The 24,705-nt window shown below is 39.7% G+C and overlaps 1 protein-coding gene across 30 annotated transcripts in view; it reads right to left on the reverse strand.

Moving 5' to 3' along the window:
* Positions 1 to 24,705, reverse strand: part of LIMCH1 (LIM and calponin homology domains 1) — a 349,321-nt gene that overhangs the window by 98,031 nt on the left and 226,585 nt on the right. For all 30 annotated transcript variants that reach the window (XM_078367290.1, XM_078367286.1, XM_008993431.5 and 27 more), the window contains one exon: positions 3,826 to 3,932. Coding sequence is in view for 25 of the 30 variants with exons in the window: in XM_008993431.5 (XP_008991679.2) it covers positions 3,826 to 3,932 (107 nt within the window). In the remaining 5 variants the exon portion in view is untranslated. The remainder of the gene's footprint in view (positions 1 to 3,825; positions 3,933 to 24,705) is intronic.

Genomic DNA, 24,705 nt, shown 5'->3' on the forward strand with positions numbered 1-24,705 from the left:
AAGCATTAGTCCAGTTTGCATTGGATTAAGAAAATGTTTTCATGTTTCTGTTTTTAATCAGAAAAAAAAATGAGATGTCCTTATCTGCTAGGATTTTGTTTGTTTGTTTTTTAATTTAAGAAAGAAACCAGATTTGTAAAAACCTATAGAATATTTGAAACTTTCATGGAAAACATATTTAAAATAGGGAACACAAAACTTTTTTTGCATTGATGATAAAAGTTCACTAAGACTTTGACCCAGTGCTAAAAATTACACCTGGTACATAGTAGAAGCTCACAAAATATTTGTTGAATGACTCCAACCTAGCAATCAGCTATGTGGAAATACTTCCAAATTTTTACAGTCACTCTCAGGAGCAATCCAGAGCCTGTGTACGTTTTCATCCAGTTGCTTTGATTCCCTGGAATGATACTTGCTGTGTGCCTGTCTAGATTACACTTTCAATTCCCATCAAGGCTGTCTGGCATCCATTACAGGTAGAGTTCACTAAATTACACATGCAGTAATCACTTGCAGGCTTTTGCTCTTTTTTTTTGGTCTACTCAAGTTACTTCTCAAAAAAAAAACCACCACCACCACACACACACACACACACACCCCACACGCACACAAGAAAAACTACCTACCATGAAAGCTAAATGAAGGAGTATTTTCTAAAACAAAATTTCAGAAAACCATCCAAATCTCCTCTGTGGGATCTATACCTTACTGCTTCTGCTAATAATTGGTGGCAATGAGGTACTCTGTGTTTATGGATGTCCTGCTCAACTCTCAGAGGGACAACAAAGAAATACAGCTGTTCTACTTTAACTACCTTAGTTTACAAAATTTGCATATGTTACCAACACTCCCTGCATGGGGCCAAAGTAAACCAGCATCACTTATTAAAACTACATGAAATCCGATAGTTTATTCCATACTCTACTCTTTACTAAAACTAGAAACAAGTTTCTAAGTACTGTAAATGTATAGCATCATTTTAAGATAAAATTCTTTATGTTCTTTGAAATATTCATACAGTGAAGTATTTTTTCTCCGTAATGATTCTGAGTTCAACCTCCTACCCTATTTGTGTACTGCCATGCCCACCACACATGTCCTTACACATTATCCTTCAACCGCACCAGTTACTTTTCCTTCTTTTAAACATGAAGCTTGTTGTTCCTCTTCCCCAGCCTTTGTACCTGCTCTTTCTCTGTCCTGAATGCCCCATAGATCTTCCCACAGCCTGTTCTTCCTTCCGATTCATGTCTCAGCACCTAGCGCTCAGCCAAAATGCTAGCACTTCAGAGAGGCCACCCTTTCCACCTCTGGACTGGCCACTGTCTTTCGCTTATCACTCTATTTATTTTCTTCTCAGCACTTATCACTTTCTGCAATGATCTTCTTTGTTTACTTCTTTGCTTCTCATTTCTTGACACTGGACTGTAAACTTCACATGAGCAGAAGACCTTGGCTATCTGAGTTCATTCTACTTCTCTAGTGATGAAAAAAAGTATCTAACACAGAGAAGCTGCTCAGCAATCATTTGCTGAATGAATGAGTGAGTACATGAATGAATGAATGAATGAAAACTGCCAGGGTCATGGGGGAATGTGAAGAAAAAGTATTGCCTAAAGAAAATAAGAGGTGGGGCGTGGTGGCTCATGCCTGTAATCCTAGCACTTTGGGAGGCCAAGGCGGGCAGATCACAAGGTCAGGAATTCAAGACCAGTCTGGCCAACATGGTGAAACCCCATCTCTACTAAAAAAATGCAAAAATTAGCTGGGCATGGTGTTTCGTGCCTATAATCCCAGCTACTTGGGAGGTTGAAGCGGGAGAATTGCTTGAACCGGGATCCAGGAGGCGGAAGTTGCAGTAAGCCAAGACTGTGCCACTGCACTCCAGCCTGGGCTACAGAGTGAGACTCCATTTCAAAAAAAAAAAGAAAGGAAAAGAAAAAGTAAGAGTGCTCAGTGAAGGAAAAATTACGAAAATGAGGAGAAGACAGACAAAAGGAGAGATGGATGGAAAGGCAGGATTTAAAAGGGAGGGAAGGCAGAAGGTAGAAAAGGAAACAGAAAAGGAAAAATCAAAAGGACAGGAAAACAAAAAGATGATACAGTAACTAAGAAGGGACTGTGCCCATATGTCACTTGCCTATGTGACTTTTTTGCCTTTAGGTTTCTTTCCAAGTCTTGATTTAAAGTCTCTTTCTTTACAAGTCGCTTGTTCCATCTTCCCTTAACTGCACTGAGCAAGTTTTATCTAGAATCATACCAGATGGAATACTCTGTCCAGTTTCAACTTTTAGATGAATACCTGTGGCCTGCTGAAGAAGGGAGCTTAACCAGGGCTTCAGATCTAGTGAGCAGCAGACCTAGGGCTAGATCCCAATTTTCCTGATGCCCAGTTTTTTGTAGATAAACAATAAAGGTGATATGAGTTCTAAATTTTTAAAACCAACCAGGCTCAGAATTCTCCTGGTTTAGTAACATTGATTTAAAATGGCCCTAAAAAACAAAATAAATGCAGCTGCAGACACTGTTGAAGTGACCTTTCCTTCACCCTCCAAGCAATGTGTGTGTGACTAATTATCACCTACGAAGCTGCACAGTTACTGTTGCTTCTGGTCACTTGACACCAGGTGAAACTACGAATGGGAGATGAGGCAGAACCTAAAACGATTTCCTAAAGGGAACAATGGTTTACAGAGGCTAGATCTAGGTACAATAATAAATGGGCATGTGATGACCAAGATGAGGTTTACAGTGGTTTCCATATTCAAATATTCTAATTTTTATTCTGCTATTTTTTTCACTTAGCTAAAATTTTTCCATGAGAAGTATTCAAGAATGGCACATTGACAACAGAAAAGTAATTTTACATAATAGATCACCACTGACTCCCCAGTATTCCCAGGCATGAATCATAAAATTCAATATAAACCCCAAACTTTATTTTATCCAGTAGTTCTCTTTTTTTCCTATTTTTTCTCATCCTTTTTTTTCTAACCAAATAGTATAGAATTAATAGCTTTGAATTTTGGCACTCTCCTTTTTCAGTTCTTCCATGATGAAATGACTCCAAAAACAATCAAAAGAAGAAAAGTTACCAATTCACAGACCCTATCTGTGTAACTGTGTTTATTATTCAGGCATATCCATGTCAAACATTATTTGACTAAAGTGGAAAATGTTTTGTATGAAGTCAGTAGGAATTAAAGAACTTCTAAACTACAGGAAAGTTATCTCTGCCATCTCATACCCTGGTCACAAGCTATTTCTTTACACTGTGACATTCTGCTCCAAGAATTCTTTGGCCCAAACAGGGCTCACTAAGCAGATATAGTTAAAGTGCCAATGATCCATCTTCAAAGAACTTGATCGCTGACACATAGGAGAAAACAGAAATGTAAATGAAGCAAGTTCTCCATAATCTAATGCCTTCCTTGCATAACAGAGCTCAGATCTGTTTACCTTCCAAGCTTATTCAAATGCTCAATTGGCGCCAATAAAAGTTTTTTGTCTAACACACTAGTTCTGTGTCTATTTCTTTCTTGCCTCTTTGTTAAGCTTTAATTAACATTTTTCTCCATCTCTTCAAAGTTCTAACTCTATATGCAACATTTTTGCATTCAAAAAATTATGTTTGATTAGAATGAAAGCTCTGCACAGAGGGAAAGCCAATGTGAGTTGTTTTGAAAGTTGACTTTTACCTTCGCATTTTCATTTTATTAAGCATAACCAATTCTCTGTCTCTTAGAACTTACAACATCATCACAAAATTGCAAATCAAACTCTAAAGGAGTTTCCCGTAAACATAAATCATGCTTTACTTACTTGACTGTTACTCTGTTGGATGTATCCTGGAGGTCACTCGGGTCAAAAAGTTGAGATTCTTTTAGGCCGAGCTCTTTACAACCTCTCAAGAATAAGATAATATTGTCCTAGAAGGAAGAAAAGAAATCCAAGTCGATATTACCTTAGATTATCTTTATGAACCAGTCCTTCCCAAGGTGCTGTAGGGAAACCAGTCACCAAGGCAGCGGTGAGGTCTAAATCATGGCTTGCATTAACAAATCATACTTTGTTAGGAAATGCCAGATAAACAGGCACTTCAAACTTCCAAACCGAAGGCCACGCCAGATTCATTTTTTCCCTTTGGCTTGACACATTGAAAAAAAATATACTACCTAAAAAAAAAAAAAAAAAAAAAAAACACGTATTCCCTATTGCTTCCTTGTCCACATCTAGTTGCCTAGAATCTGACTGAAATTTTTTTTTTTAAAAAAGGGTTTTTCATCTTCAGCAAGGTTTTCTTCTTAATTGATCTTCTAAAATGTATTCTTTATGTATTTTACATCCTTTATGGTGTTAATACCTCTTTGTGGACTATAAACTGAGTTAAATGCAAAAAAAATCTAGACTTAATTGAAATGAGAAAAAAGGACAGGGAAGGCTTTTAAAATAATAATGCAAAAGACTGTCAAGAAAGTGAAATTTTCTCTAGCAGAAACAAACTTACTTTGAATTGGCAGGCAACATTGACAATTAAGGAGGGGTCTGTCTTCTTCTATTTAAGTCATTAGCAACAGACACATGGTTCTGAAAGGGATTGCAAATTGTGGGTCATCCTTTTGGAACTCCAGGATGTCAGTCAAGAGGTTTATCAGTTACAAGTCTCTAATTGTCCTCTTCCTAAAAGACTTCTGAAGGTGCTAACTGACCCCATCAGCTAGTGAAAACTACAGGATAGGGAATGTCAGCTCCAGAAGCCAGAGTGATGTGAATCCATCTAAATGCTGTGAGAAAGATGCTACAAAAATCTGAAATGATGGTGGTGATTACAGAAGCATATATTCACCCACATGCAATTCAACTTAGTGAACAGAAAAGATATTTCCCAGTTACCCAGTTTGTAGGCAGGGTTCTAAGATAACCCTCAAGAATCTTGCCCCCAATGTACACACCTCTCCTTGAGTGCAAGCGAAATCTGTGAATATGATGGGATATCACTCTGTGATATGTAACTAGCAAGTTGACTTGGAATTAATCAAAAGAAAGATTATCTGATTGGGCCTGACCTAATCAGGGAAGCTCTTAGAAGAAGGTGAGGTCAGAATTCATGCTGGCCATGAATTCTATAGCTGCAAGGAGATGAATTCTGTTAACCACCTGAGCTTGGAAGAAGCTTGGAAGATGTTCAGATAGGATCTGAGCCCACACTAACACTTTGATTTCAGTCCTGTGAGACCTTGAGCTAAAAACTCAGTCACACCATGTCCAGATTTCTGACATTCAGAAAATGAGGGATAACCAATGGCTATTAAAGATATTAGGTTTACACAGTAATAAAAATGTAATACATCCAGGCTCAAAATAACAAGAGCAATAGCAATAAGTTGCAAACATTTCTATGGTCCTTATTATTCACCATGCATTATTCCAAGAACTTTACATTTATTGGCTTATTTAATTCCTATATAACTTTATAAATGATTTTCACAGAGGAGTGACCTAAAGCACAGATGAAGCAAATTGTCCAAGATCACACATTCCCCAAAAGATAGAGGTATAAAACAACATGGCTTATGTGAGGAACTCAAGCATAAAATCTGAGCCAGCACCAAAGAAAGATGAAGGTATGCAGGGAGAGGCTGATCACAGAGGCCTTGAAGGCCATGGAAGGCAAGTTGCAGAATGTCATAGAGGGGCTGTATCTGAGAAGTGAAAGCCCAGATCCATGGTGAAATGAGATTGTTGTGGGTGGGGTTGGGGGGAGGTAGATAGTGTGAAGGAAGTATTAAAGAGGAACAAGGCCAGGCGCGGTGGCTCACGCCTATAATCCCAACACTTTGGGAGGCTGAGTCAGGTGGATCACAAGGTCAGGAGATCAAGACCATCCTGTCTAACATGGTGAAACCCCATCTCTACTAAAAATACGAAACATTAGCCAGGCACAGTGGCATGCGCCTGTAGTCCCAGTTACTCGGGAGGCTGAGGCAGGAGAATTGCTTGAATCCAGAAGGCGGAGGTTGCAGTGAGCTGAGATCACACCACTGCACTCCAGCCTGGGCCACACAGTGAGACTCCACCTCAAAAAAAAAAAAAGGGGGGAACAAGGTGACAGAAAGGGAGACCAATGAGGAGTTACGATAACCTTCTCTTCCTCCAGTGAGGTTGCCTTCATCCCAGGATTTTCCTTTCTGTGTAAAGCCTTGTTCCTTTATAGTAGCCAAGAGATACCATCCTTCACAAGACCTCTTGGAGGCTGACAGTGAGCCAGCTGGTCAGAGCAAGTCTGGAGTCACCTACACCCTCGGCAACTTCTCCTTCAGTTACTTTCCACATTTTTAAATTATCAAATGTATGAGTTCCTTCCCATCCCCTGAGTTTTACAGTTTTCTGCTCTCTCGGCCACATATGTTTCATTGATTAACCCTGTCCTAGGTAGAAAAGAAAGGGAAAGCAAGGAATGAAAAAAGTGGTGATACTGAGACTCTTTTAAAGGACTCAGATTTTCTAGTATTGCATTGATCACCCTGTTACTGAATTTAAAGATAACATCTTTCCTTCCAAAAAATGTATTTTGTCCCAATATTTCAGTTATTTGAAATAAAATTGTTTTCAATCCCTTTTCTAGTTAACTTTGTTATCACACAGACATATCAATTTCTCAGTGATTTTAGCTATGCCAACCACACTGCTCTTACTTGTTTCCAGGCTTGGCTTTACTTAGTACTGAGACTTCCAGTTTGGGCCACATCATTTTCCAGAGACAGAAAAATCTTCTCCCTGGAATTTTGCTTTTCTTATTGCCAGTGGAAAAAGTATCTGTGGATGTTCCTTTGGTATGTTTACATGTAAATGATTGGTTAGTAAAATGGCAGAAAAAGAAGAAGAAATAAAAGTCACCTACTTTATTATTATTGGCATATTTATGAGCACATACAAAGACAAAAATTGGTATAATAAAGTATTGCTGAAAACTGGGAAAGTATTTTGTCAATATGAGAATCAGAGCTCGCTGGTTAATTCTTTTTTCTTTTTTTTTTTTTTTTTTTTTTTTTTTGAGATGGAGTTTCACTCTGTCACCCAGGCTGGAGTGCAGTGTTACAATCTCGGCTCACTTCAGATTCCACCTCCTGAGTTCAAGCGATTCTCCTGCCTCAGCCACCCAAGAAGCTGGGACCACAGGCGTGTACCACCATGCCTGGCTAATTTCTGTATTTTCACTAGAGATGAAGTTTCACCATGTTGGCCAGGCTGGTCTCAACCTCAAGTTATCTGATGGTCTTGGCACTGCAAAGTGCTGGGATTACAGGCATGAGCCATCATGCCCGGCTGGTAAATTCTTTCTGAAAAGGCTTTAAAAAAATTTACTTATTATTCTTAAGAAAACAGGTTAAAGATTGGTGAAGTTTTTAGATATCAGATCATTGTGGCAAATTACATGGGGCACTTAATAATATAAACTAAATATTTGTAGCTTACATTCTTCAGGCATTTACCATCTATCTACCTGGTCTGTTCTGAGGATGTACATGGATTATTTCATTTATTTTCAAAACAGCCATACACAGCAGCCACTGTTGTCTCCATTTTCTACAGGAGTAGCTGAGGCACAGGGGGGTTATGTACCATACCAGTCACGCCACTACTAAATCCAACCCCCAATTAACTCCACGCAGCAAGAAAAAAAAAGTTTCCCCAGATGTTAAAAATCTAAGTCTGAAAAGCGGCAATTCCTTTTCCCGCCTCTCCAAGTTTCCAGGTACCTTATTCCTAATTCAGCCTTCCTGACATTTCCATCTTAGTTCTTTTTTTCTTGTCTTTTCTCTTTCTCAGTGATGTTCCTCCTCCCTGCCTCCCACCAGCACACAAACACATATATGTGCACCCTCTTACTTGCATGGCTTCATGACTCTCAAATGTTCCACTGGCTCTAGCCTTGAACAATCTTGAGGATACCACATCCAAAAATGGGTGCGCTGCTCACTTAACATTCCACCATTCAGGAACAGTAAATAAATCCTTTAACTACTCAATGAGGCAACTCCAAACCAAAGAGTGACTAGTACAGATCCAGGTGAGTCTTCACTAGGGAGTGCAAGTATCCTTTGATTGGCCTTTAAGCTCTGAGTGCTTTCTCCCCAGAGGAAAGCAAAGGCTGAATGTTGATGCTCTCTAGGAATCATTTGACATCACAATAAAGGACAAGACCTGTGACCAGCACATAGTCCCCCAATAGGTGCATGAATGGGCTCCCCAGATTCTCAACAAGGTGCTCCTCCTATGTGCATCACAGATGCACACACCCGCCCTTGAACACCATGCTATGTCCAGCACAGAGGCTGCAAACACAAAAGCTCTGTGCTGCCAGCCAGCCCAAACAATTTGGGCTAGAAGATTTAAATAACTGCAGGTCTGTTTCCAGCTTCTTGCTACAACCTAATGATGCTGGAGCAGAGCCAGGCCCTGGGGCAGGAGAAAAGCCAGAAGGAAGAGCCACTCAGCCAAGATCTAGCAAGGGTACCCACTGGAGCAAGGGAGAAGGACTGTGCCTTTAATTACATAAAATGCATCCTGTGAATTCTCATCTGCCTTGCTCTTCACAGAGATTTTTCCACATTTGCAATTTCAAGCAAAACCCACATCTTAGTATGTTAACTTTGGAAGCCAAGCACTAAAAGTATCTCAATCCCAAGGGAAAAGAAGTACAAGACGCTGTTTTACTATAATGGCTATATATTTAGCTCTTACTATCGTGGAGCTAACAAACCCATACATCACTGGAAGAAGTTTTTTAATGACTCTTCAAAAAGTCAGTATCATGCAAAACAAAAATTAGTGATCAAAGACATCATGACCAAATGCAATGTATGACCTTTGATTGGACCCTAGATCCCAAAGGAAAAATTAAATAAGGCTGCAACAGTCAAATTTAAATATGAACTGTATATTGGATGATATTGTTGAGTGAATGGTAATATTTTAGGTGTGATTATGATGTTGAATTTACATGACAGACTGCCTTTATTTTTAAGCATCCATATGAATTATTTAGGGGTGAATTATCATAATGTCATATCATAACTTTCAAATGGTTCAAAAAAGTATGCATGTATATATAAGTTCACACGTGTCGGGGAAGGGAGAGAGAGAACGATTGCCAGTATGTCTGCCTGTCTGTGAAGAAAGAGATAAAGCAAATATTAAAATAGTAACAAGCAGTGATCTAGATCAAGGGTCAGTAAACTTTTTCTATAAAAGGTCAGATAGTAAATTTTTTGGCCTTGTGGGCCATATGGTGGTCTCTGTTAAAACAATTCAACACTGTTATTGTAACCAGATCGTAACCATTATAATGTGCGTGTCTGTATTCTAACAAGCCTATTTACCAAAGCAGGCATTGGGTGGATTTGGCCCACAGGCTCTAGCTGGCTGACCCCATCTTCAGTTATTCGCCATACCATTCTTTCCATTTTTCCGTATGTTTGAGATTTTTCCCAAAAAAAGGCTGTGAGAAAGGTTCTTAAATTTCTAAAAGATATATTCAACTAGGTAGGGTTGTGACTTCACTGGCAAAAATCTATTCCACAAAATTCGAGGAAAAATTGTTGCTACCTCTGAGATGGCCACTGCAAAGTCATGGAGGTAAATGCTCAGGTGCTACTGATGGAAACTTACTATTTCTGGCTAATTGGCAAGTACTGTATAACATGAGTCTCAATTCAACAGAGAAGCATAACATAAAGTTCCTTAAAGAGTCTATTTTGTACTAGACTACTATTAATATATGGATTTATACCACTGTTTATATAACTTCCATGCATTAAACCTTCCTTGTTCATGGGCCAGTGGTTTCTCATTTCATTGATTTGTGGGCCTGCCCTGTGTATGAAAATATTCCCAAAGGGCTACGGGTGAGACCTGAGCTTGCTACCTTCCCAGGGCCTCTTACTCTAAAGACATCCTTGCAACTCACTCTCTTTCCTTTCTCACTCTAAAGGCAAGGTAAGAGAATCGCCCAGGATGTTCTCTACCCCCAGAGTGTAGCAAAGTTCCGACATGTAGCAAGTGCTCACTAAATATTCAAATAAATTCAATTCAATGTGCTACTTACTCTTCTACATATCTGTAACAATGAATAAAACAGAATTCCTTAGTCTTCACAATCCACGCAATAACTGGAATTGTTCAAGATACACATAAACAGAGTTCTGACATCAAATTAGAAAACAGAAATAAGAGAAGAACAAACATATCAAGGAACAGGGCACAAATAGCTTTTCCAGTTAGAATTCCAGCCTTGTCTGCCTCTTAGCTATGTGTCCTTGGGGATAGTTCCTAACCTCAGATTTCTAATCTGCAAGGTGAGGGATGCTACCAACTTGTAGGGATGTCAAAATTACAAAAAATAAACATTAAGAGCACAGCTCAGTGTCTGGCACCTTCTGGACACTCTCCTGTATGAAAGTTATTAGTAAGACATTCTCATTCACTCAGGTCAAAAAAGGACCATGAAAGATACCATGATGAAGAACAGTTTATCCATCTATGAAAAATAGGCACAGTGTGTAGGTATAGCCCTTGTTAGTTACCTAGGAGATGGCAAAAAAAAAAAAAAAAAAAAAGATAGCTCCTGCTATTGTTACTTAGTTGTTATTAACTACCAGCTTGGCACTTTTATACAAACAGCCTCAAATTTAGGAGCAGGCTAAGTTCATTGGTAAGGTAGCTGCTTCTAAGTCATCATTTGTAATTATCCCACAGAAATAAATTCTTACATGGTGGTTCAGAGTTCAGATCAGAAAAGCCTACTTCATCCAAATATACATGAAGGAGCGTAGGAATTACATGATGGAACCTAAAGGCTGGGCAGAACATTTCAGTGGGAAAATATTTGGAGACGCCAGGTGCACATCTCCTCTGACTCTAGTTGGATCAAGGATTCCAGCAGCTACAGAAGAGGTTTCCTCAGCCCACGGCAGTGCTATAGGAGGGAGAAGAAGGAGCACAAAGGGGCCTCATCTAAGCCTTTCTTTCTCTTTTCCTCAGAAGGCAAACAAGAAGCTCCTTGCTACCTTTCTCTCTCTTCAGCTATCATTTCGATCTGCAAAAAGGTTTCTCTTTTTCCTTTATCTCCTGCACAGAGCAAGCAGCTTTCTGGCTCTGGGGCAGACACCCTGCATTTGGTAGTTCTCTATGGAAACCAGACAGGGAATGAGAAGCTCCCTTCTGTGCCCAACCTTCTTGGCTTTATTTCTTTTACCCCATTAGGGAAAGATCAACATGATCATGGATTTGAGTTCACAGAAAATGAAGGGAATACTCATTTGGGTTTCAAATGAATCCAGACACCTTTACTGCCAGGTATTTAAAATGCAAAATATACATACATAAAGTATCCATATAATTCTCAGTTTTTATAAATGAAAAGACTAGGTGGAAAATATTAAAACATAAAGTAGAATTACCTCAGTTGAAGTTCTCATTTTTATACATTTTCTATAACAAGTATTTGCTTTAAAAATCTTAATAAAGCCCAGGTGCAGCAGGTCATACCTGTACTGCCAGTGCTTTAAGAGGTCGAGGCAGGATGATCCCCTGAGGCCAGAAGTTCAAGACCACCCTGGGCAACAGAGCAAGACTCTCTCTATAAAATGTTTTTTAAAAAATTATCTGGGCATAGTGGGGCATTCCTGTAGTCCCAGTTACTCAGGAGGCTGGGGTGGGAGGATCACCTGAGCCCAGGAGGTAGAGGCTGCAGTGAGCTATGATTGCACCACTGCACTTCAGCCTGGGCAAGAAAGCAAGACCTTGTCTTAAAAAAAAAAAAAAAAAGAAAGACAAGAAAGAGGATAAGAAAAGAGAAGAAAAAAGAAAGAAATCTTAATAAGGACTAGCATACGTCAAAAAGACATGCAGATTTGCAAGTATATCATAGAAGACCCAGATCTTGTTAGGAAATCTATAACCAACACTAATGTTATTCTATTCTACCTGTAAGACTTTTTTTTTTTTCTTTTAAACATGGTTTTGGTTAGGTTTTCTGCATTTGAAGCAAACTCCCTTTAACAGAAATGCAATTAAGAAACTCAGAACTTAAGGAATACATTACCAAAATATCTCCAGGAACTTACCCCATAATTAATAGAACTTGGGGATTTCCTGTGACTGCTGTGTGTTCACAATTACTGCCTCAGCCTGTACAGGTAACAGCCACGCTCCAGTGACTGGCCCATGTCCAACAAAAATCAGCACTTGCCAGACTTTCAATGCATTTCTATTTGCCAGGAGCACTTAATGAGGATACCAGCTCTTCCACCAAGAGAAAAGAGCAACTCACTCTGCCTGGGGGAATTCTGGGGAGGTTTGACCCAGAAGGTGGCAACTGGGTGGCTGCTTGAAGCAGAAGCAAACATTTTATGGATGGGAAATGAACAGAAATGCAGTGGATCACAGGAGAGAAAATGGGGGTGGGGCGGGGAAGGGAACTATGAAAGGTGAGACAGAGGAGGGTGGTAAGTATCCTGCTAAGATCTGGACTGTCCTTTAGGCAGTGGTGAAGCCAGACCAGTTCATGAGAACAGGAGTCCTGGGATCCTAGCTTTGTTTTGGGAAAAGACGTCAGGTGCAGCGGGAGAGAGCCAATGGGCGAAGAGGGTCCATTTAAGAGGCTAATATAAGATTCCAGGCCTGGAGTGGTAGCTTGTCCCTGTAATTTCAGCACTTTAGCAGGCGGGCAGATTGCTTGAGCCCAGGAGTTTGAGACCACCCTGGGCAATGTGGTGAAAGCTTATCTTTACAAAATAAAAAAAATTAGCGGGGCCTGGTGGTGTGCACCTATAGTTCCAACTACTTGAGAGGCTGAGGTGGGAGGGTGGCTTGAACCTGGGAGCAGAGGTTGAAGTGAGCTGTGATTGTGCCACTGCACTCCAGCCTGGGCAACAGAGCGAGACCCTGTCTGAAATCAATCAATTAAGTAATTAATTTTTAAAGTGTCCAGGGAGAGCTAAACCAGAGGAGTAAGATGTGAGCATCTCTCTTTGGATTGGCCATTGAGTAGATGTGGGGATAGAGGATGAAGGGAAAGATGGGGTTTCAGGTAATGCCAAGGTTTTTAGCCATTGAGATCATCCTAAGGAACAGGAGCAAGAGGAGATTTGTGAGGAAGGGAATTAAACTGGGAGCACCCTATATTTAGAAAGCCACAGCTCATCGCGGACTTACATTTGGGTTTGGATTTGAGAAGTGAGGCCTCTACAGAATAAGTAGGTTTGGGAACAGCCAGCCCAAGAACACGGGAGAAGCTGAGGGAAAGCAGGATATTTCCTGGGAGAGGTCAGACAGAGAATGAGCGAGGCTAACCCAGAGCCATCATTGACATGTAAAGGACAGTCAGAGGAGGACAAATGCATTGTACCTGAAGAAAAGCAAACATAAGCAAGAGGAGAACCAGGGAAGACAGACAGGAGCACTGTTTCAGGGGGCACTATGTGTCTGGAGTCAAATGCTACCACACCACATTTAGGATCCCAGCTCTGGCCATTCCTAGATGAATGACCTAACCCTTCTCTGCCCCAGGTGACTCTTCAAAAAGCCTGTGTCCGTACAAGTCCTATAGGACCTGTTACCCACTACGTTTCTGATCACATCTCTGAAGCTCTTCCCGACCCACCACCCCTCATGCAGCTTCAGCCAGCTACCCTGCTCACTGGTCCTCAGGCATACCAGGTGAGGGGCCGCCAGGGCCTTTGCACTGCTCTCCCACTCTCTTTTAACCTAGGTATCACCTGGAGTATCTGGAGCACAAGATGTAAACACTCTTCCTGTTTGACTGTAGTCCCTCTCCTTCCAGGATTCTCATTCTTTCACTCCTGTAACACCTGCTCTTTCATTTCCAGACTTTGTCCTTTTTCTTAGACCATTTCTCTCTCCCCTTGCTGTTATTTCTTCTGTGATCCAGTCTAGACCATGCCTGTAGCTTCAGCATTTCCACCTCTTCATCATTCTATAAGAGAACAAGGACTAGGAAGAGGAAATAGCACAGGTGGAGCTGTGAGCCTGGGACAATGAGCCCTGGCATCTAACCCAGTCAGCTCTTGGCTCCACTGGAAGAAGGATCAGCCGCATGCCTATGTGGAGGGACTCCTGACCCCTCACTCCTCCTTTCCTAAGTTGCTTTGGGAGGAGAAATGGGACATCCCCTGCTCAGCCATTTCTTTCCCTTAAAGACAGGCTGTTGGTCTCTGCCATGTGGTAAGGGGCCTCTCTCTGTTGGGGAGGCCTATGGTTGCCCAGCTGTGCCAGATATGGGTGGATAAATTAATTTAATTCGGGACTGGCCACTTGGTTGAAGCGCTAAACCCATGTTCTCCAATTTGCTCCATCAGAAGTCAAGATGATATTGTGATCTCTGTCTGGTTCCCATGTTTATGTCTCAGTTGGAAGGGGAAGAGAAGAATATTATTTATCACTCAGTCCCTAACACTTGACTCTCAGTGCTACTGGATGTATTGCTGTCATAATTGGGCCTGGAACTGCTACAAATTTATGAGCTCTGACATCAGTGAGATCCTGGATCCACTTGTTAATCCTTCCAGGCATCCTTGATCAGCCCCCTCTTCCAACCTTGGAAGACGTGTCAACAAACCTCCTCTACTTTCTTCTACCTCTCTGCCATGTCTTCACCTTCTTCTTGCTCACAAATGTCATTAGCTCCCCAGAGTTAAATCCCCTCACTTCACCCACCCCCTATTCTGTACCTAAAAATGACTTTTTAAAAAGAATACAAAGTTTGATGTTTTAAGGTATTTTGAAATAATCTGTTACTGTTTTTTCAACAATGGGAGTAAAGTGTGATTCTGGGTTAGAATGATGATGAGTCAGAGCTTAGGCTATGCTAACTTTAACTTTTAAAGCTTATTCAAAGGTATCAGCGGCATACCTGCGGTTTCAAAGGTAGTATGTTAAGTGTTTTGAGCAGGAAGGGGTCATGATAAGAGACTCTTATTTGCAAGTAAGAGAAATCCAGATGTAAATAGGCATATATTGGATTACAGAGTCCAGTACCACCCAGCAGAGTGCAGGGTGGGAATGTAGCTGACCCACTGAAACAGCTGGAAAGCAAGGCCTCAGGTACTGGGGACCTGGACTCACTTCATCTCTTGCCTGCCTATTCTGCATGTTGGCTTACTGGCTCTTGCTATTGATGAGTTTCTTCCACATGAACCTCTAGTTCCCAAGCTTCATACATGAAGGCTGGCACTGCATCAGAGGACTGACCTCTTCTCACTTGCAGTTTGAAAAACATCCCAGGAAAAGACCCATATTGACCTGTCTAGGGTCAAGTTCCCTACCACAATAGCTAATGAAAGAGGATAGAAGAGACTATGAATCCTTGGTCAGGGAGGAATAGAGGAGGAATAGTTTCCAAAAGAAGAAAAATGTGACTCCCTAGGGCAGACAAAACTATCAACACTGGCTACACTCACAAAAGTGGATCAGATGTAGATTTTCCTTTCACAGTTTTAGAGTAGAAGCTGAATTACTACTATCATTTTTAGCATACAGATATAACTGATCAAATCTGGTTTTGCTATAAAGATATTCTTTTGGAAGTGTCTGTGCACTAAGCTGTAACCCTGCTTCCATTTCCTGAAGTCAACAGTCCTGATGTCAAAGGGGGCCAACTACAAAATGAAGTGAGCATACATTACTTAATTAACTGCTTGGAAGAGCTTTGGAAGCACAATTCCTTGCCAGTAGAACATGTATTCATTCTTCTTTCCTCATAGGACAGTTAGGGAAATAGAGTGCCCAAACCCAAAGACTCCACTGGCTCTTGCACCTTGGTTTTATCTCTTTCTGGATTCCAGACTCATGACCATCCATATGGCAGCTGAATCACCTCTCAAGAACCTGACATCCAAGCTCACTTGAGGGGCAATACTACAATGCAGCCTAGCAGGAAAACTGTCTGGATTCCAAGGAATCTAACCCTTCAAAAAATTACTGAACTATTCCCCAGGCGACTTAAACTAACCCTAAAACGTAACATATGCATTATTATTATATTGGCAGATTGTTTTCCAATATAATTCACTAGCAGCATTTTGGGAATTGAATGAAAACTACCTTCACTTATTTGAGAATAAAACTGCTTAAACCATCTATCATATTCCATTAAACAATTCCCATATATTTGATATGTAAAATATGACTGAGAGCAGTGATAAACTGTGGTCTGTGGATTGTTATGGGTTTGGTACTGGTCCATGATGAAATAACTGCAGAATTGAAAATAAGCATTTAGGCCAGGCGCAGTGGCCCATGCCTAAAATCTGAGCACTTTGGGAGGCCAAAGCAGGTGGATCACTCGAGCCCAGGGGTTTGAGACCAGTGCAGGCAACATGATGAGATCTCATCTCTACCAAAAATACAAACATTAGCCAGGCATAGGCTGAGGTGGGAGGATTGCTTGAGCCCAGGAGGTTGAGGATGCAATGAGCCAAGATCATGCTACTGCACTCTAGCCTAGGTGACAGAGTGAGACCGTTTCAAAAAGAAAAGAAGCATTTAAAAACTGTTATAACAATTTAGTATAACACACACAACTGTGTGATCAATGAGCTCATTTCACTGAACAGGGAGTATACTATTTTGAATTTTTTTCCAACCTGTGTGAGTCATATATTGTGCTGAACTGTGTAATCAATGGCAGTAGAATCATGTATGAGTCTGAGCTGGTTCGGAAGTTAAACAACAACAATAATAAAAGGCAAATCACACACAATGAGATATCACTTCACACTCATTAGAATGGCTATTTTTAAAAAGACAGGAAAAAATAAGGTTGATGAGAATACAGAGAAACTAGAACCACTGTGCATTGCTGGTAAAAATGTAAAATGGTGTCACTGCTAGGGAAAACAGTTTGATGTTCCCTCAAGAAGTTAAACACAGGATTACAATATGAAGCAGCAATCCCACTTTCAGGCATATACCCAAAAGAATTGAAAGCAGAGACTCAACTAGACACTTGCACACTAAAGTTTATAATGGCCAAATTGTGGAAAAAACCCAAATGTTCATCAGCAGATGAACAGATAAACAAAATGTGGTCTATACATACAATGGAATAGTATTTAGTCTTATAAAGGGATGAAATTCTGATATATGCTACAATGTAAATAAGTCTGGATGATATTATACTAAGTGAAATAAGCCAGACACAAAAGGACAGATATTGCAGGATTCCACTTATACATGAGGTACTTATAGTAGTCAAATTCATAGAGACAGAAGGTAGAATAGAGGTTACCAGGGTCTGAGGTAAGGGTAGGAGACAAAGGATAGTTGTTGTTTAATGAGTACAGAGTTTTAGTTTGTGATGACGAACAAGTTCTCAAAATAGTGCTATAAACTGAATGCTTCTGTCCATCAATGTGATGTTATTTGGAAGTAGAGTCTGAGGAAGTGATTAAGTCACGAGGGTAAGCCCTTGTAAATGGGATTAGTGCCCTTTTAAAGGAGACCCCAGAGAGCATCCTTGCCCTTTCCACCATGGAAGGACATAGAAAGAATATGGTCATCTATAAACCAGGAAGCAGGTCCTCATCAGATGCCAAATCTGCCAGTGCCTTGATTTTGGACTTCCCAGCCTCCAGAACCATGAGAAATAAAGTCCTGTTGCTTATAAGCCACCTAGTCTATACTATTTTGTTATAGCAGCCTGAACAAACTAAGACAAATGGATAGAGGTGACAATTGCATAACACTGTGCATGTAACTTACTAAATTGTACATGCAAAAATGATAAATTTTGTTAGGTTTAAAAGTGCAAACAACAACAACAGCAACAGCAACAAACACAACCCACAGTCCTAGAGGATATGTCCCAGGAGATTCTGGATCAAATAAAGTTTGCAAAATGCTGCATAAAATATTCCCCATTTGGAGTTCCTAATATTTAGGCTAACAGTTCTGATAAAGTCTTCCTAAGAGACTGTTAATTTTAACTCAGCTTTTCCTAGACATATTGGACTTTAGAATCCCTTTTTCCATCATGCACCTTTTAATATCTCATAAAGCACAGTTGAAGAAATGCTGAGCCAGATGAACTACTGAAACACAGTTTATATTTTCACATCATATTCAAACAAGGGTCAAATACTCATCACACTTTGGTTGTGGCTCGTCATCTAAAACTGTCAATTTTCAATCAATTTCTACACTGGCAATGGCAACCCCCAAGGCACATGAAACAAATAGGAGTCAAACACCAAGGTCTGATTCATCTCTGCATACTTCAATCTTTGCAACAAAGGATATATTCCACATTTGTCTCTAGAGGGCTGCAGGTTAAGACAATGATTTACTACTTAGGGGTAACCCCAGGAACAAAGTATTTCGTAGTCTAGGGCAGCCATGTGGATGACATTAGGAGAACAAACAGGCATATAGCGGTCAAATGAGTGTGAGAGCAAGAGCCATGTCAATGGATCTAAACACCATTACCCCATCATATTTACAGGTCATAACCTCTCTACTGAGAAGACTAAAAAGTCAGCCAGAAAGGAAATACCACAAAATAAAAAACCCCAAAACAAACCTGAGGTAATTTCAGTATTCAAAAATTTCAGCTGAAGAAAAGTACACTTGAAATATTCTGCTGATATTAAAATGTCTATGAAAAGGAAGAAGACATATGTAGGGTACGAATTCAAAGCAGAAAAAGAGAAATCGGGTGGTGATTGTTTATCAGGTGCTTAACCCAAGTTGAGGCTGCCTTTACTACTCCAATTTTTTCCTACGTAATTCAAAAAAGGTGTGGAGAAAAGCTTGTCTTCATATAACTATACATTCTCAACTTTGTAATCATGCACAAGTGGAAACCACATTTCATCTTCAAGGAATGTTGAAAAAAAAGTATATTCAAAATAATAAATTTTCCATGGATACTAGCTTCCTCTTTCCAACTTAGTGTTTGACCTAATTTGTACAGTAAATCTAATGGGGGAAGTTATCTCTCCCAAATAGCACCTAGCACATTCTTGGCAACTAAAATGAGTTAACACATTGCATATGCTGCTCATGTTCACAAAACAAGATATCTGAGAAAAAGGTCACCATGGAGGGGGAAGAGAGAAGGGTGAACATAAGGAATGTTGAGAGCCACTGATGTGATTGCAAAGGACCTTTTCCTAAGCACTCAGGTTTGGGAAGATATAGACATGGTTTACTAAGGACAGGAAGTACTAAGGCCCTATAAGGTATGCGGGGCTTTGCAACTTCTTCCACGTTTAATTTTCACAGAGAAAGATGACATTTAAAATGAGCTCCATAGAGTTATTGTTTCATCAGAACGGAGTTTCAGTTTGAGATGATGAAAAGTTACAGAGATGGATGGTGTAATGCTTGCACAGCAATGCGAATGTACTAACTCCGTTGAACTGTCCACTTAAAGTGATTAAAACAGTAAATTTTGTTATGTATATTTTACCACAATAAAATAAAGTTCAGTACTGTCCCAAGGGCACACAACACACCAATGACAAAGCTAACAGGTGTGCGTCTGATTCAAAAGCCATGCAGTCTCTCCCTCCAACTTGTAAAACTACTGCTAAAGATGATGATGATGATTATTATAAATATCAACATCATGATCATCAGCATTACTGACTTCTTGAGTCCATTCAATGTGTCAGACACTGTTCTAAGCAATTTATTTATATTTACATACCAAAGCTTCACATCAACCCTACAAGGTAGATACTATTATTATCCCCATTTTCCAGATAAGACAGTGAACCTCAGAGACATAATGTAATGTGCTCAAGGACACACACATAAATGGTTGAACCAACACAAATGGTTGAATCAAATCCAGGCAGTCTGACTCCAGAGCTCCTGCCCCTTACCACTACACCACATTGCCTCCTGGTCTATAAATTTAGGCACATAAGCATAAAGACATAAACCTCACTGGTCTCAAGATAATGCCCAAACCAAGCATGGTAAGAGGTTATAAATAATATTTAGATAGGCTAATAAAAGTGAGTTGCCACCTAGTCTCTCAGGAGAATATTCCAAAGACCTGCTTCAGCACCATCTTCCATGTAGTTTTCCATGTGTGCCTGTGAACCACGATTCCTTGGCACCGCCTGAACCATGGTGGTAGGAACAGCATACACATGCAGCTCTGGGTTATGCTTAAAGCCTATGGCTTAGTTATTGATTATTCCATGAGTTAACATGCAGGAATTCACACTCATGCAGGTACTAACTATTTTAGGACTAGCACTATGGCTAGTACACTACACATTTTAATCAAGTCTTTTTCTTTAAATTCACTTGGAAGAGTTTAAATAATATATTCATTGCAGTATTATTAGCAATAGCCAAAATATGGAACCAACCTACATGTCTTTCAATGAATGAATGGATAAAGAAAATTTGACATATATATTTACAATGGATTAGTGGCCATAAAAAAGAAGGAAATTCTGTTATTTGTGAGAACATGGATGAACTTTGATGGACATTATGCCAAGTGAAATAAGCCACACTCAGAGACAAATTCTGTATGATCTCACTTGTCGAATTTAAAATCATTGAACTCATAGAAGCAGAGAGTACAATGAGGGTTGCCAGGGGCTGTGGGAAATAAGAGAGATGTTGGTCAAAAGGGTATAATCAGTAATAAAATGTATAAATTTTGAGGATATGATGTGTGGGATGGTGACTATAGTTAATAACACTGTATCGTACACTTGAAATTTGCTAGGAGAGTAGGTCTTAAGTGTTCTCACTGCACTTTCAGTGATCGATGTGTTAATTAGCTTGATTGTGGTAGTCATTTCACAGTGTATACATATATCAAGTCATGATGTTACACACCTTAAATATACACAATTTTTATTTGACAACTATCCCTCAATAAAGCTGGAAAACAGATAGATAGATAGATTAGATAGGTAGAAAGAGAGATACATAGATAAGATAGTTGGTTGGGATAGATAAGATGGTAGGTGGGTGGGTGGGTGGGTGGGTGGATGGATGGATGGATGGATGGATGGATGGACAGACAATTTTTCTGTCTTTAAGTGTTAGCCCTATAACCAACTAGTTCTGGAATCATTTTCAATGCTAATTCTTTAATTACCTTTCCAGCATCTTCTACAGTAATTGGTTTAGTCACGGTTTCTACTTCTGGGATTGATTTTGATCATTTATATTTTGCTGAAAAATCATCCTTTTCTGTTGGTTTTCAAACCTCTTACCACGAGTTTGTTTATACAAGTCTCAAAATGATTTATTGGTTTGCCATTTATTTTCTTTGTTCTTAAGTTGTACTCTTTTGCCATCTTATTTTCCTTTAATTGGGCTTTCAAGGGATTTATCTATTTTACTGGTCTTTTTGGATTTATTTATCCATCCTTCTGTCCCTTTAATTTCAGCTTTTATCTTTATTAATTCCTTCTTCCCAGTTTTTTAGGTTTATTTTGTTTCCCTTTATTTCTTAAGCTGAGTAATGACTTGTCATATTTTTTTGTTATTCTTTAGTAAAGAATAGAAAATTTCCTCTGAGTGTCACTGTGCTCAGAAGTTTTCATAATAAAATATTAGTTTTTCTTTCTTCTCTGATAACTTTCACTTCCAAGGAAAATGGAAGTGACGATGCCAATATTTTCTTTGGTTTTCTTTTTGATTCCAGGGTTATGAGTGAGTGTGTTTCATAATTTGCAAGTGGGTAAAAATTTTTTAAATTGCCTTCTTGTTATTATTTCTATTCTATTATTTCTATTTGTATCATGATCAGAGAGTGTGAACTGTTAAATATCTCCATTTTCTTTGATCTTTTGAAGGATTTCTTTGTGGCCACATACATGATTCAGGGAAAGGAGAGTGACAGGACATGTTTCAGGGACATTTAACTGTCTATCTTTATACGCGGACCATGATCTTTCAAAGTTGACATGAAACTCATTCACTTAAGGATTGTTCTATAGGACATCTTACATGAGGTGGTAAGAAAAAGCATGAGATTTGGAATTTTAAAATCCTGCCTCCTCCACGCAGAGGCCTGGGACTCAGTTACCCTGTGTGTCAAATGTAAATTGTGCCTGCCTACCTTACCACATTAATAGTGAAAATTAAATGAGCCTGGTAGTGCACTCCCTGAAGGCTGTGCCTCCCCAAAGGCTGTGCCTTCGGGAAGTCCCAGTTAGCTATTGAAATACTGCCCTTAAAAAGCAGCTCTTTTGCAGCCCTGGTAAGCAACAGAAAAGCCTTCAAATGGAGAGTGGGGCTTGTCAGGCACCAGAGACCATGAAGTATTGAGAGACGCACACATTGCTGCATGCATGTTACACGTGCCAAGAGGATACCAGAGAAAGGCAATCATCCCTTACCATGTGTCTTTTCAAGCAGTTAAGTGTTTTAAATTCCTTAAAACACAGAGTTTACAGTAGTGGAGGAGAGAAAGGACTTAAAGCAATTTTGCTGTTATACTAGGCACTGTAAAGACTATTTTTGAAACCTAAGACTGATTGAGAAGGACATCAAAAGAATTTGATGTTTGATGTTTAGACACATATACATGACACAGATCGCTGTTATATTAACGATGACCGTCTGTATGCCAGATGGACTGCACAACCATGTCGAGGCATCTGACTCAGTGCCATTTGAAAAGCAGATTAAGGTAAACCAGTCCTAACACAAATGATTTCCCCATCTCATGTTTAAGGTTGCAACACGCTATTGCGAGTTAAAATAATTCAGAAAATTGTAATTAACTTTTAAAACCTTTCCTGCCTCAGTAAATGCCACTGTGTAAGGATCAGAAGTGGCAATGTTATACCCTATCAATTTCAGTTACTGGACAAGACTCTTAGAGGACAGGATGTGGTGAACAGCCCTGACATTCAGAGGTACAAAGTCAGGTATAACCTAGCAGCTGGCCTGTAGACTTACATAATCATTTTAGACTTGATATTTCCATAACAGCTCTTATTCTGAGCACCTTGGCTGGCAAAAAGAAGAAAGTCATGATATGTGAACCTCCATTCTCCCAGAATCTTCTTTTAAGGTTTTTGTCCCACTAAAAAAAAAAAAAAATCACATATTTTTCTTCTGTTAGTTTTATTCATAAGAAATATAAATAGAGCTGGGTGTAGTGGCTCACATCGGTAATCCCAGAGCTTTGGGAGGCCAAGGCAGGAGGATCCCTTAAGGCCAGGAGTTTGAGACTAGCCTGGAAAACATAGTGAGATTCTGTCTCTATGAACAAATTTAAAAATTAGCCAGGTGTGCTTTTGCATGCCTGTAATCTTAGCTACCAGGTCACTTGAGCCCAGGAGTTCAAGCCTGCAGTGAGCTATGACTCCATTGCACTCTAGCCTGGGCAACCATGTGAGACCCTGTCAAAGAAGGAGATGGGAGGGGTGGGGCGGGGAGAGGGGAAAAAGAAGAAAAGAAAAGAAATACTAATGATCAATATATATGTGGGGGTAAATTTGGCCTACTCTAAAAATTTTTTTAATGCAAATTAAAATAACAGCAGAGAAACAGTTTTACCCATCAAATTGGCCAAGATAAATAAGAATTATAAAGATCTAGTGCTGGGAAGGTAAAAAGAGGTTGACAGTCTCAGATTCAGCTATCAAGGATGTAAATTGGTTCTATACTATATTTTAGAAGAATGATTTACAAATTGATATGGTTTGACTCTGTCCCCACCCAAATCTCATCTGAAATTGTAATCTGAATTGTAATCCCCACATGTCAAGGGAGGGGCCAGGTGGGAGGTGATTAGCTCATGGGTCAGTTTCCTCTATGCTGTTCTCATGATAATAAGTGAGTTCTCCTGAGATCTGGTTGTTTGATAAGTGGCAGGTGCTTCCTCCTTCTCCCTCTCTCTCCTGCTGCCTTGATTGTAAGATGTGCCTTGCTTCCCCTTTGCCTTCTGCCATGGTTGTAAGTTTCCTGAGGTCTCTGGAGCCATGCAGAACTGTAAGTTGATCAAACCTCCTTATAAATTACCCAGTCATATCTTAAAAGGGTGTGCATAAAAGTAATTCAGTAAACATTGTAGGACTAACATAGAAATAGCTGCCAAAGCCTTAGGATTTTGCATTTCTTGGATTCAGATATTCACTTTTGAGGAATCTATCCTAAAGACATAGACACAGACATTCACAAATATTTTTATGAAAGAATGCCCCTTGCAACATTGTTTACAATGAAAAAGTGGAACAACACAAATGTTCAACAACAACGGATTGCTTAAATAAAATTACGGTATATACTTATGTTGGAAACTATTATGGTATATACTTATGTTGGTATATGCTTATGTCAGGCATTAAAATAATTTGAAGTAGCTTAATCCTGAAGTCCAAATGATGGCAATATGCAAAAAGATTTGTATAAAAAAATCACTTGTGCCCAGGCATGGTAGCTCACACTTGTAATCTCGGTGCTTTGGGAGGTCGAGGCTCAAGGATTGCTTGAGCCCAGGAGTTCAAGATAGCCTGAGCAACATAGGGAGATGCTATCTCTACAAAAAGTTTAAAAATTAGCCAGGTGTGGTGACACACACCTGTAGTCTCAGCTATTTGGGAGGCTGAGATAGGAGGATCACTTGGGCCTAAATGGTTGAGGCTGCAGTGAGCTGTGATCGTGCCACTACACTTCAGCCTGGGTGAG

This window comes from Callithrix jacchus, chromosome 3 (assembly GCF_049354715.1).
Source record: "Callithrix jacchus isolate 240 chromosome 3, calJac240_pri, whole genome shotgun sequence".
In the NCBI taxonomy this organism is placed as follows: Eukaryota; Metazoa; Chordata; class Mammalia; order Primates; family Cebidae; genus Callithrix; species Callithrix jacchus.